This window comes from Calonectris borealis, chromosome 4 (assembly GCF_964195595.1).
Source record: "Calonectris borealis chromosome 4, bCalBor7.hap1.2, whole genome shotgun sequence".
NCBI lineage: Eukaryota > Metazoa > Chordata > Aves > Procellariiformes > Procellariidae > Calonectris > Calonectris borealis.
This window is the reverse complement of record NC_134315.1, coordinates 75,960,352-75,974,143: the sequence shown is the minus strand read 5'-3', so window position 1 is coordinate 75,974,143 and position 13,792 is coordinate 75,960,352. Positions and strand designations below refer to the sequence as shown.

Genomic DNA, 13,792 nt, shown 5'->3' with positions numbered 1-13,792 from the left:
TGCAAAGACTCTGCTACCACTTGTAACTCTCATTGCTCTCCTAGAGTCTGAAGCCGAAATTTGGGGTTAGGCACATCCAGTGTGCCAATGAGGATAGTTGACTTTTTGTATTGTGTGTGTTTCAAACAGCACTGAAGGATTACACTATTGCAGTATGTTAGGGCTGAATCATGAGATTGAGTCTCTTCGCTTTGCCCCAGGGGCAGTTTTTATTTGTATCTCTTCACCATTATGTCTCAATGTCTTATTTGCAAAATAGATAATAATTCTCTACCTGATAAGGGTACTGCGGCTTTTCTTGTGTTTGTGAATTTTTTACTGGGGGTGTATTTCTGATAAGCTCTCAGCAAAGCGGAAGCATAACAGTGTGGACTGTGTTGTTTTGGGTATGTATTAATGCTGGCCAGATACAGAGACAGTCAGCTAAGGCCATTTGCTACACGGTTATGTGGCCCGCTGATATATGGGATAAACTGCCCTGTTTATCCCAATATCTGCCCCCCCTTTTTTGGGGGTGAGAGTTGGAGGGAGGGAGGTTAGTGAAGGGCTCAACTTCCTCTATTGTGTAAAGGTTCTTTTGTGCTGGATATCCTGAGCCTCTTGTTCCAAGTCCTGTTTGGTAGTGTTGAACCTCTGAATATATATAATAGTGAAATGGAAGTACATGAGGCAGCTTTTATTACATTTATGCTGATTAAAACTTTCTAAACTGTTTTTTGTGCTTACTTATGCAGTGAAACTTGTAGAAAAGCTCAGCAATCACTACTGCCACAAGAAAAAGTCATTTAATTTAGTTTTCTCAATCATTTTTCCTGTGTGTTAAACACAAATAACTTAATTTCTAAAACATGTAATTGGTAAAGTAAGATAGCTGAAGTAAACAACAGTTGCCTATTTGTTTGACTAGCATTTTCTTTATTTAGAAGTGATGGCTTCTTCGCACTCTTGTTGACTTACATCTGTGTACTATTGAGCTAAAGCTACTAATATTTGAAGTAGGTTTCAGGACAACTGCATCTGAAATCAGTGGACCTCTAACTATTTAGGGAGAAAATTTGCCCTTTGTCACAATCATGATTGACACATCCCCTAAGGGGGATTTCAAGCATGGAAACTGATAAGCTGGTAAACTGAGGAGAGGGAGCTATACCTATTGAGGATAAACAGATTATATCCTCTGCATTGTAACTCATGTCTAATTGTCCTGGCTCTGTTTTCTGCCATGGAGGGTGTATGATCTCTTGGCCCTTGTGGCAGACCTCAGTTTCATGGTTTGGAAACAGCTTTAAATTCAATGAACTGTGAGTCATCGCATTTGGAAGAGGCTGTCCCAGGAGAGACCACAAATAGAAGCAACTCTGGGGCAATTCCGTAAAGTACCGAGTGGAACCCGAAAGGGTCACATGGGAAGTTACTTCCAAGGTTTCTGCTCTTTCCAGAAATGTTACCACAAGCTGCTCAGAGCAATTTCAACAGCTGATCTTCTTTTTTTTAAGTTTAATCTTTTTCTGACTCCTAAGGATCCAGGGTTGAAGCTACTTTTTTTTTTTTTTTGAAGTCATTTTGGCACTAGGTTGTTACTGAAAATAGAAATTGATTTTTGTTGTACTTCCCCAATAAACTGGTACCACTACTCCACTTCTAGCAACCAGTTATCAGGACGCACTCTGCAATCAGAAAATCTGTAATCAGATTCTTTTGAACTCTTCTATGAGTCTTGTCACAGCACCTTTCTTTCACTACATGATTTCTGCCTACACAAACACAATTTAATATTGAAGTTCATTTAGATTAGCCAGTGTAATGTTGCTTGATGAGCTGCCAGATAGGCACGTGTATATTCTTTAGCTGAGATTTGATCTGTTGCTGCCAAATTCTCACTTGCCTGGGGTTTTCACAATCCATTCTTCCTGTACTTAGGGCATTACCTTGGCTGCTAATTACTTCTCTCATAATGTACAAAATTGTGTTGTTTACCTTAAAGGTGATACACCAGCTTCATCCCGCTTAACTTGCAGATCTGCAAGTTAACTGCCTGCTTCTAGTTGTTCCCTTGAGGTTCTTGTTCTACTGGTTTCCTGTCAGCTTCCGCTTTTCAATTAGAATAATTTGGAAACACTTGATTTCAGTGGCTGTACTTCTAGATTTTGGAATTTAGTAAATTTTACCTATTGGGCATACCTGTTCCCACTTTACTTGCAGGTGAATATACAATGTCAGCAGTTGCATATCTGTGCAATGATTGTGTTCGACTTGCAAAAATATTTTAAGATATCTATGTGCAAAATGTCATGGAGGTATACTTTGTACTGTGTTATGTGCTATAGACCAGGCCAAAGGAGAGGATATAGTTTAATCATTAGAAACCTTGGACTGAGAGGCATGACTTTAGGTTTCTATTCTTGGTTTTAATGCTGCCTTAACATGTGACTTGTGCAAGTGATTTAACCTTTGTATGCCCCTGCCTACCCACACATAAAATGAATATTATAATCTCTACTTCTCAAGTTTTGTCATTAAAAAAACTACACTAGTCTCTCTGTTGCAAGCTCCCTGTTTGACAGCATGCTAAATATAAAGTTCAGCTCTAAAGATTAATTTTCATCCCTCTCCATCCTCATCCCTTAATGGCAGAGCTTCTACTTACTGGGGTACTGGCTCATACACCCAGTTAGGGACCTCTCACAACTACATTTCAATAAAACACAGGAACTATAAACCAGAAGAATGAGGCTTGCGAGCACAGCAGAAAGCACATCTTTGGAGTATGGCCTGTGAATCTGCAAATCACTCCCACAAGCAATCCTGGTAGCTGTAAACCTCAGCTTCAGAGTAAAAGGAAATACCATAGTGCCTGAGCTTAAGTCTTTTTGACCTCCCTAACCCAGACACACCAAAATTCAGTGCTTGTAGATAAGGAGAAGGAAGAAAAAGCTAGAGCACCAATTAATTTTTTGTGCATAATTTTGCGAAGTGGTCAGATGCCATGTTGCCATAAATTATGTATTTGGATTAGACAAAACTGTGACAACTGTATTCCCCTATGGTCCATACATAAGCCATGTAAGCAAGTTTTATTTCTGCAGGAGTTAAAAATACTGCACTTACGCAATTTGTAAGTGGTATAGATTTACATATGCATGAGTCAAAATCTTTTTTTTCCTTGCTCATGTGAGTAGACCAACTAGGGACGAAATGGATCCTCAACAGGATTTGGCCCAACTGTGCATCTGTGTTATCTCTCTGCAATACATACATCTCTCACAGGAGATGTGAAAGCTCTCTGGAAGGTCTTACTCTTGAAGACTAAGTACAAGCTAAAGTCTTCACAGTGCTGGTTTGGATCCATACTGTGTTCTTCCCCTCAAGTTTCTAATCTTCAAAATAAAGAAGGAGAAAATGGAAGTGGAAAAAACTGGAGCCAAAAGAGCAAAAGGACAGTTTTGAGTTCTAAGTGATACTTGGGCTAAGTTTAACAGTGGGGAGAAACTCAACTTCATTAGCTCCACCTTCACGTGTGGAATTCATTCAGCAAGAATTAGTGGAAAAGATTCCAAGTGTAAAAGGAGCATTAGCAAATTAAAAAAAAAAAAAGAAAAGGAAAGAGGTAAGTAAAAATATTTTATCAGACACTGCTGCAGCAACAGATTTCCATGAAAGGCTGGGTAAAAAGTGCTGAAAAGCTACATATTCTGTCTTTGGCTTTGTGCATCTGCTCAGAAATAACAGTCAAGAGGGAGACATTAAGAAACTATATAAATGATCAAAAAATTTAAATAAAATTTAACATATGAGTGACTATATCTGATGAAACAACTTGGAGAAGGGACCAAAGTTCTGTGTGTTAGTACAAAGCCTAACACCAAGCCTGACACATTTTCTCTGACTGCTTCTGGAACAAGTGTTAATACTGATACAAAGATGACTGAGTGAGGCACAGAATCTAATGACATTATTTATTATAACAAAATGCGTGCTTTGCTGTGGGGGTAAATATCTATTAGTGATGAAGGCTGAAATTCTGGCCCCACTGATGTCCGTGGCAAAACTTCTACTGACTCTACCTCCAGCAGAATGTTACTCATCACTTTGAAATTTGGCCAGTGGAGGTAGCAGAAGACTACTGTGAAGTCGTCTCTCAGTGTTTTAGTTCCTAATCTTTTGAGCCAGACTGTGGTCAGATGTTTAATGCAGATTTAAGATTTCTTTCTTTGCACCGTGTGGCTTGCTTTTACCATCCTCCTCTGTTTCACTGTAGGCAGCCTGCCTGCTCTGGCAGGTTGAGCTAGGCACTGAGTTTGTAGAGAAGCACGCAAGGATCACTCATACAGGCCATTCCAGTCTGCCCCTGGTATTCTCAGGCAGGAGTCATAACGGTGTCTTAAGCTGCTAAAGCTGATTCCGCAGTGAACAACTCATCGCTTTATTTAAATCATATGTAGATCCTTTTTTTTAGCACTGTTTTGTATTAATGATGCCAGTGGCTTACTCTGGTATGCTCTATTATATTCTTTCCTGTTTGACCATAGCTATATTAGTAGACAACTTTATACCTGTAGTGTTGAAGTAGTACAGGATGTAACCTGTTCTTTGTGTTTTCTAATAATTTCCAAAATTGTTCTTCCAGCTACTAGCCCTTCAATTTTTCAGTATTTCCTTTTAAAACCTATGAGTACATTATTCCAGAACAGTCTCGGCGATACGCTGCACGCAGAGACAAAATAGCATCTTTGTTCCAGTTGCGTTACCTTCCTCATAAAGACTGGACTAGCCGCTTTTACAGCGCAAAGGGCTCACATGTGGGGAGTTTTCTACAGTAATGTAGATAGCATTTTTAGTCGCTACTTTCTCAAAACGCAGCCCACCATTCTGCAAACATTGATGTTTTGTTCCTACATGTATGGCGTTGCATGGCTTCCAAGAGAAATGTTTCCTAAAATACAAGATGTAACTTAAACTTGGCTGTATATGCAAAGGAAAGCTAACTACATAAAAAAATATTGCCTCAAATCCAAGGAGTTTGAGACAGGAAAGTTTCTATTATTCCTCTTCAGAAATTAGAGCACATTCACATTTAAGGTTTTCTCAGAAGCCAGTTCTGAACTTTCCTTGGAAAGAATTCAGAAAAGTGGGACAAACAGCATTTCCTGTGATTCTTCAGTCTTTTACAATGGACAATATTAAAAAAAAAAAATCATATTCATCCAGTAGAGGTGCATACCTCTGTATAGTAAATGCCAAGTGACAGTAGCTTTGCTAAGCTTAATTACTTTTTATGGACTTATGAGAAGTAGTCTATGAGCTCCCAAGGGGCCTGCAGACCACTGAGTGAAAAAACTCTGACCTAATCTATTCCAGGGTTTATACCATAGCACAGCAGTGGGCACGTGCTGTTTAGGTAATACAGCTCAACGCAGTCGCCAGTCACTGATTCCTTTGGCAGTATTGAAAATTAGTGCATGGGGTAGGTTCCTGGTAGCTCAGGGGTAAGATGATAGGTTGTATGAATGTAATTTGGCAGTAAGTGGACTATTTATCAGATAATGTGATCTGGTGTGTTGCACAGATGATCACAGGTGCCTGGTAGCTGTACCATGAATGGCAAAAAGCTAGGGCCCTGATCCTGCAAATATGAATTAGACTGCTGATGTGTGCAAAGCATGAGGTATCTTTACAGGTCTGGATGCCAAGGTAAGTGTGGAAGAATGTAGAGAATGTGTGTGGTTTTTTTATTTTCAAGTAGATGAAAACAAGGGGAATCAAAGTCTTAGTTTAGGCTCTAAAATCTGAAGATCTTTCCGGCTGTTCTATGAATAAAACCATGACTTATTTTCACAGTGAAAAAATATCTTGGGGGGGGGGGGAAGGCTATTTTTGTAGTAAACTACAACTTTTTAGGATGTGTAGCAATATAAGTACTGTTTCATTATTGGGTAGGTAGGTGGGTGAGATGGCAGGATAAATGAGTCGGTTTGCATAGATGAGTAACGACCCAATTCCTCTGTTGAACTAAAGTGTGATTCTTTGGCAGACTAATATTGCTGTGGAGGCTGCATTAATTTGTACTTGCGTACTATGGGCATTACTTTTCAGAGATCGCCTTAATTCTGTGTCTGAGATTATGTTTAATCTTCTCCGTGATGTTTATTACCTCATACCGTATTTGCTCAGGAATTCTGCTCAAAAGGGGGAGTTCTCCTTCACTCAGGGAGCACAGGTGCATGGCGTGAGGTAAAGCGATTTATGTGGAAAATAAAGAAATCTGCATTCAAACATACATCTTTGATAATGGAAAGTTTAGTATATAATTTGATGCCAATTTAAGATAATTTCATTTCCTGCTAGCAAGATGTGAACTGAACCGCAGTATGTGTTAGCTCTTTCTAGTCTTTCAGAGGTATCAAAGTTAGGGAGCTGGAGGGATAACGCTGGGGGCTGAGAATAGGGAGCCTGCAGTTTTATTCTTGCCCTGGCAATTATGCGCTATGTATGTGGCCACAGCATTTAACTCTTACATGCCTCAGTTTCTCTGCCTGAAAAATAGTGAATTACGCGTTATGCACAAGGAGCCTGTGCAGCATTGTAATTCCTGGTTGTAAAATCGGCTTAAATTTTTTGGAGAGAAGAGTTAATTGTTGCAGGGTAAGGCCAGCAGTGCCACAGGCGGGATCTGGGTGCAGACACGTACCACCTCCCGGCTGCCAGCCTTGCAACGTTGTCTCCCGTCTTCATTTTCGAGCCGGCTTGCATACAAGCGAGGACGCGGGCGGCAGGAGCCGGGCGGCCGCGCACCCCCGGGCTCCAGCCAGGTCGGCGCAATCGGGAGTGGGGAGCTCCCCGGGAAGCCGCCCGCCGCCGAGGGAGAGCGGGAGACGGCGGCGAGACCCAGCCCGGCAGGCGGCAGCCCCCCGCGCTGCTGCGCGGCTCCGGCCAGGCCCGCGAAGAGTTAACGGCGGCTCCCCCGGGGCCGCCGCCGCCGCCTCCCCACCCCGGCGCTACGTTATTATTATTTCCCCCCCTTCCCTCGCCTTCCCGTTTTGGCAGGGGATTAAAGTAGCTCCCCCCTGTGGCAGCAGTGACCCAGAAACGAGTTTGATTCACGGAGTCCTTCCTCCATAACAAGTACAAACGTCAGTCAGAGGGACTCTCTGTGTGTGTGTGTGTGGCGCAGGGAGCCGCTCTCCGCGCCCGCTCCCCGGCGCCGCGCTGAACTCATGAGGCGGCCCCGAGCCCTCCGCGCAGGGGGAGCCCGGCCGCGCCGCCCGCCCTCGCCGCCGCCGCCGCCGCCTCGCCGCCGCCCCGCTGCCGCCGCCGCCGCCAGCAGGTAACCGTGCCCGCCGCCGCCCCGCCGCCGCAGCGCCAGCCGGGGGAGCCGCCAGCACAGCCATATTTGATGTTTTTTTTTGTCGCTCCGGAGGCGGCGAGAGAGCAGTTTCGTGCCGAAGGTCGCTGCCTAGTGGAAATAAGATAGTACGTCATTAACATGGCGCCAAGAGCCGTGCGGCTCACTACGGGGCGAGGGGAGGCGGCCGAGTTGCGGCTCCGCTATCCCACAAGCAACTTGTGCCGGGCTGGGGCGGTGGGAGGAGGGACGGGAGGTTGTGCCGGTGCCGGCAGCGGCGGGCGGCTTTTTTTGTTCCGCTGCGGGCTCCGGCGCGGCAAGTAGGGACCGCGCAGCTTTGAAGGTGCAGCGGCCAAGTGAGCTCACGGCGTGCCGTGCTCCTGGCCCCGCGCCTCGGGCGGCGCTGGCGGCTGCTCCGGGGGGCGCCGCGGGTGCATCGCCGGGCGTCAGCCTCCGCGGAAAGTAGGGAGCGTTGGAGCAACTTGGTAGACAGATGGCAATGGCAGAGCGCAGGTCCTGCTCGGATACTGATGTGTAGGAAGGGGGCGGAGGGAGCCATGGCCAGCGTCTGTCACCGTGTCACCCACATGGCCACGACACCCGTCGCCTCTCGCCGAGGGCGGGGAGCGTGTGCGTGGGGGAGGAGGCGTTTATGTGCAGAAGCAGCTTTGTAGTTACACTGACCCCCCCCAGTCGTACTCGGCTTTCGCTTGTAGGAGAAAAAAATGCTTGGAAAGCATAAAAACTGCTCATCAGTGAAATTAAGCAGAAGTTGCCTTTCGGAGCGGGAGAGCTGTAGCCGGTTAGTCGTGTACTCGATGGGCGCAGGAGGGTGTGCTGTGGGGCACGGATGGGTGTTCCGCTGGAAGTGGAGAGCGGCGGGCTGTCATAGGTGCTCCGGTCCTCCCCCCCACCAGGCGAGCGCACGGTGTCTCCTGCTGGAGAGCAACTTGCGAGCGCCCTGAAGTGCACGTGTTTGGGAGCGTGTTCGCGGGGGGAGGCGTGCGGGGCTGCCCGCCGGGGGAGGGGGGGGGCGGCATCCCTGCCGCCGGGCCGGGCGGGGCAGCGGCCAGCAGGTGCACGGCGGCCCCCGCAGCGCCCGACCCCTGCCCCGGGTCGGGAGCTGAAGTGCGAGAGCGGGGCGCTGGCAGGAGCGGGCGCGGTGCAAACTTCGGCAAGGCGCGGCGGTGGAGCGGGGGCCGGGCCCCCCGCCCGCGGCTCGGCGTTCGGTGGGTGCCGTGGGGCAGGACGTTGCTCTGCCGGCCTCCTGGCTGTGGCGCGCCGGGGTGAATCGGTGTGGCCGTGCCGGAGTTTGTTGACGAGGGAACGGAACGTCACCGGCGGTGTTGAAACGCGAACGTAACGTAACAGAACAACAAGCGCGGGGGAGCGGCGGCAAGCGCCTGAAGTTGCTCGGGCGCCAGTCAGGGTAGCTCCGCGATCTCGCTCTTCCCCCGGCGCCTGGCAAGCAAGATGGGTCTGGGCTGCGGCGTGCCAGATAGCCGCGTTATTTCTGTGTAACGGCCCGTCCTCGGCCTCCCGCAGGAGGCGAGTGCGGCTCCAGCGATTACTCCACTTGCTGAAATTAGACAAAGCCGCCCTGCCCGCTGCTGCCGTTGCCACCCTGCCTGTCCCTGGGCTCGGGAGGCTGCCTGCTCGGAGGGTGATTTATTTGTGTTTTTTTTTTTGCTTTTCTGTTCCCGCTGGCGCCCGCCAGGTCTGTAACGATAGGCGGTGGGGTGTTCTTTATTTTGGGGAGGATGGAGGCAAAGGGTGTTTGTTTGTTTGCACCGCCTGCTGGTTGGTTTCCTGTGACAAGAGGTGATACACAGTTTCCAGAACTGTCTGGGAGTGGGAGGAGAGACAGACACAGAAAATGAGCTCAAGTCTCCTCCGTGCTGCTGCTGCTCAATCCGCCAAACCGCCGTCCCGTCCCCCCCCTCCCCACTCCCTCCATCGCAGCGTGGAGATGCGGGGGGGGGTGGGGAAGGTGCTTTGGCCGTTGTCGGCAGTGACAGGGGTTTGGGGGAGAGGGAGCGGAGCCGGGGGCACCAAGTTTGATTTGCAGCCGGGGCCGAGCGGATTGGTGCGGCCGGCGGCGGGGAGGAGCAGGAGAGGGAGCCGGGAGGAGGAGGGGGCGAGCCGGGCCGTTTCAAATGGAAACCGGCGGCCGTGCCGCTGCCCGGGAAGGTGCCACCCCTGCTGGGGGAGGTGCAGCCCGGCGGCACCCGGGCGGGGAGGTGGCTCCCTCTCCTCTCCTCTCCCCGCTGCCGGCCGTCTCTCGGCGCCTCCGGAGCCGGCGCCAGGAGCCCTCGGCGCGGGCGTTAACGGCCGGCGGGCGCCCGAGGCGCCGCGCGGGTGTGGGCAGCCACCGCCCGCCCGGGCCGGGAGCTGAGGTGGGATCGCTGCGGGAGGAGGAGGAGGAGAGCCGTCCCGGGCGGCACCCGGCCGGCCTAGAGCCGGCGAGCGGGGGGCGTGAGGCGCCGCTTTTGAATTTACTCTCCAAGCCCGGGCTCCCGCCCTCTGGAAAGGCGGCCCTGAGCTGGCAACCGTTGGCTCGGCGGGTGGCGACCGCTCGTCAGGATCGGTAGAGGCACTGCTCACCTGTGAGACGGTTTCAAACAGCCACGCTTCCCGGCCGAGTGCGTGCCTCTGATTAACTTCTCCCGCGGTCTATTGCTTTTGCTTCTGCTGACAGCTTTATTCTAATAGAGTTTATTAGATTCACCCGTAGGTGAAGTCCGTGGGATCTTCAGACCTGTCAGTCGTCCAGTGAGAACTGGCCATGTGTGACATGTGAAAGACTGGTTTGTGTGGCTGCACACAGCGTTAAAAATAGATAGCTTCTCGTTCGATCGCTGTTAGGTAGCATTAGAAATTATGATAACGTTTAGCAACACGTTTTAGTTGATATTTTAATGTTAAAGCAGGAAGATGCTTTTATGCTAGCCCCATTTTTTCTTCTTAGAGAAAGATTTAGTTGTGATTTGAAGTAATTTCCTTTTTAAGCAGGCACTGTCTTTTAAGTAAGTCAAAAGCTGCTCACACTTGCAAACCTAAAACCTTCATAAAAGTTATGCCAAAATATGCTTGTTATGATTCTATTTCTAGAGGTTTCTCACACTCAGTGGGATATTGTTGAAACAGCAAGGGTTGTACGTTTTAGTGGCAGGATTTTCCCTCTGGCTTCAGATACCACTTGGTCCCTGCTTTTGAGCTATGTTTAATACATATGTTTAAAATAAAATAATAATAATAAACTCCCCTTTCCCCTCACAGCTGCAGATTTCCCTTCCAGCTTCTCTGGTTTCATTCCCAATTCACAGAATATAGTAAAAATAAAAAAACTTCCAGTATTTCCTCAAATGTTTTCTCCATGTGGTTAGTACTACTGCTTCGCGCTCCTGTTTTCAGCTGGAGCTGACCAAGCTGACCGTTTTTTCTAGATGGAAAAGATGAACTGCAGTGGGTGCAGGGTGGGTTGAATTAATTTCATGGAACCCAGTTTATCATTGCTTAAGATTTTGGGCAGTCAGTTTCACCAGCACGGTTTGGGAATAATTTGCTGCCACTGCCCAGATTGTAAGGTAACATTATGAGCTAACTTGCACAGGTGCGTAAGTGAGCATGTGCATTGCTGAGAAGTGTTGGGCTGATATGTCCAAATTGTCCTTCTGCCTTTCCTTGTGAAATTTTGAATAGGTGTGCTGAAGTCAGTAGAAATATTCCTTGTGGAGAACACTCTTGGCCTTGCAACGTACTTTTTTGTTTCATGAGACTTGGAGGATTTTGTCTCCACATTTAAGGTCTGTGGCTTTTTTGTACTGTGGACTGTGCTACATAATACTGTAGTATTTCATTTAAGAACTCTTCTTGTATCTTTGTGACTATAAAATGTCGCTATCGAAGCTTTCATAGGTGATAAAGAGGAATTATAAAGTTCTAGGTGGATTTTAATAGTATATTATTTAATAATAGTATATTTCCTTTTTTTTTTTTTGTCTGGGCATAGAAGGAAAAAGGTGTTTTTCTTGCTGTGTCAGGTGTCGGTTGGTGAAGGCTGGAATGCTGTCATAAACAAGCTATTTAAAAAGAGTACAGTAGGAGAAGCCAAATGTCTTTATCTACTATCCGTTTTGTGAAGACTATGTCACACTTTACTTCCATTTGTACAATAAGTGTTTTGAAGCGATTTCTCATGTACTAGAGATAATTAGGTCTTAGTTCCATTGCAGTTAGTGGGTTACTTTCAGAAAAAGCCAGTTTTTCAGTTTGTCTTCAGGGTGTACATCTGTCATAATTCTGCTTTCTTCCCATTCTGTCTCTGCAGCTGTTCAGTGCAGTTCATTATAGTGATACCCGTTAACACGGTTACAGTTAATTGTGTGTCAGAGTTTGAATTACACACTCTCTTTACCCGGGGGTTTATACAACCCTTAAAAATACTTTAGTAAGAATTGTGCTATGTAAAACCTTTGACCTGAGGTTGTAGATTTTTTCATGTATAATTATTTTTAAAAATCTGGTTCTGTTTAGCCATTTGCGTAACAAAGACTGACACACTTTACATCTTTCTCTTTGATCATCTGTCTACTTGGGGTCAAACTGAGTGAAAAAATACAGAGCGTTCTTAACTGCACAGTAGTAACATAGAAAGTTATGTGGTGTGCTGCACATGGGTGTATGTGTGTGCACACTGCCATGCCAGTTTTGTGGGGTAGTGTCTGGATTTCTGCTTTGAGGAAGCTAGGAAAAAGATTTGGATTTTTTTCACTCTTATCTGTGGAACTCCTGGGACTTCAGCGTGGGAGAAAAAAGTAAAAGGAAAGATCTTGGTATTGCTGTCCAGTGTGGCTTTTGGTTTTTGTTGGTTCTTTTAAATTAATCTCTTGCAGAGCTAAGAACAGAGAAGCATGATAATGCATACTGGTAAAAATAGTGAATTTGCTCTACTGTGTCATGTGGCTGATTCTAACCCATTGCACTGCATCTGCCAGCAAATACTGTGAAGTAGGTAGAAATGTCTGTATTCCTAACTGTATCTAGTTGTTAGTGTAGAGTGAGATGCTGTTTGTTGCTCACCTCCACAAGGATATGTAAATCCAAATGTTATTTTGTGGCCTGACATTGATTATATTGGATTATCATCTAGTAATTTCATTTGCATAGCATTTTACAAGTGTTTTGAAAAAGGCTTAGTGCTCTCTCCAAAATACAGTAGCCAGAAGAAATGTTTCAGGCGTTGTAATCTTGCCTTTAAAAACGCTCTGAGCAGTTGTACCGTGTAAGTCCAGAGTTACGTTTGTATGTTTGAAGTTTGTACTTGATTTACTCATTGTAATCAATGAGTAAAACCCAGAGCTTAGCTTTCAGAGCTAGCATGATGAAGAAGGATGGAAAAGCCACTGGTGACGTGTCTCTCTAAAGCACAGTGCCTTCAGCCTCTGGAGCAGTGCAGCAGAGCGCGTTGCAGGCTGTGCCAACCTCACCAGTTCTGTCCTGGTATGGCTAGCTCATCTGAGGGTGCTTGGTGGCTAAGAAGTCATGGCCTCTGTCCCATCTATGCCATGTATTGCGGTGGAGTGATTGCATGGAGCGCTCTTAGATGCTTTGCCCACCCTTGGAAATGGGGTAACATTGCCAGCAGAATCATGGCTGTTTCTATAAAGCTGTGTTTGGTTGAAGGCTGGCAGTTGCCTGAGTCCACTTTTGCCCCTCCCCCAGTAAATGGGAATATGTTATAATAGAGTCCTCAGGAGAAATAACTTACCAACATGCTGCGTGTTGGTCTGTCTGATTTCTGAAAGGATGCTTTTAACATGGAGAAACAATCATCTTTCAAGGAAATGAAACTGAAACAACGTACAAAAGTTGTTGGGTTGTTAGGGAATTTACACGTGTCACTGAAAACTCGGGGAATGTTTGGCTCGGTGGTGCAGCAGCCTTTGTTACATTAGGGCTGCTGGGCTCTGTTGTAGTTTTTCCAAGTGTTGGGCTTGCTCTGCAGGTGAACAGTGTATGGGCAAATGCCCTTTTGGGGCTGGTGTAAGAATTTGGGAAAAATAGCTGTAGAAATGTTTGTGATAGAAGATACAGGGTTCAAGGGCACTGCTTGGTTGGCTGCTTCCTTGCTTCAGAGAAGCCTTCATTTTGTGAAGGGGGTCGGGAAGTTGTTCTGTGGCATGTGTGGGTGCAGTGAACGTTTTGTGGAAACTTCTGGACTAAACAGCAATTATGTGGTTGCAAGCAGTTGTTGGGAGTTGAGCTCAGTAACCTGGGTGGTCTCTTCCTGTCCTGCAAGTGTTGCAGGCCGAGTGCATAGTTTTTACTTATTACTGGTATGAATCTTAAAGCTTGGCTTAAATGTTTCACCCTTTTTATGCTTCCATGTGAATTCTCTTTGCTTACAGGCATAATGATCATAGCCAATTTGTACCATTAAACTAGCTG

At 46.8% G+C, this 13,792-nt stretch overlaps 1 protein-coding gene across 10 annotated transcripts in view; it reads left to right on the top strand.

The window, feature by feature from the left end:
* Positions 1-334: 334 nt before the first annotated feature.
* The window catches only part of JADE1 (jade family PHD finger 1), a 51,555-nt gene continuing 38,097 nt past the window's right edge, over positions 335-13,792 (top strand). For 2 of the 10 annotated variants that reach the window (XM_075150153.1, XM_075150147.1), the window contains exon 1: positions 7,153-7,324. Coding sequence is in view for 2 of the 10 variants with exons in the window: in XM_075150143.1 (XP_075006244.1) it covers positions 7,394-7,445 (52 nt within the window). In the remaining 8 variants the exon portion in view is untranslated. The other 8 variants (XM_075150150.1, XM_075150144.1, XM_075150143.1 and 5 more) reach the window with 8 other exon arrangements.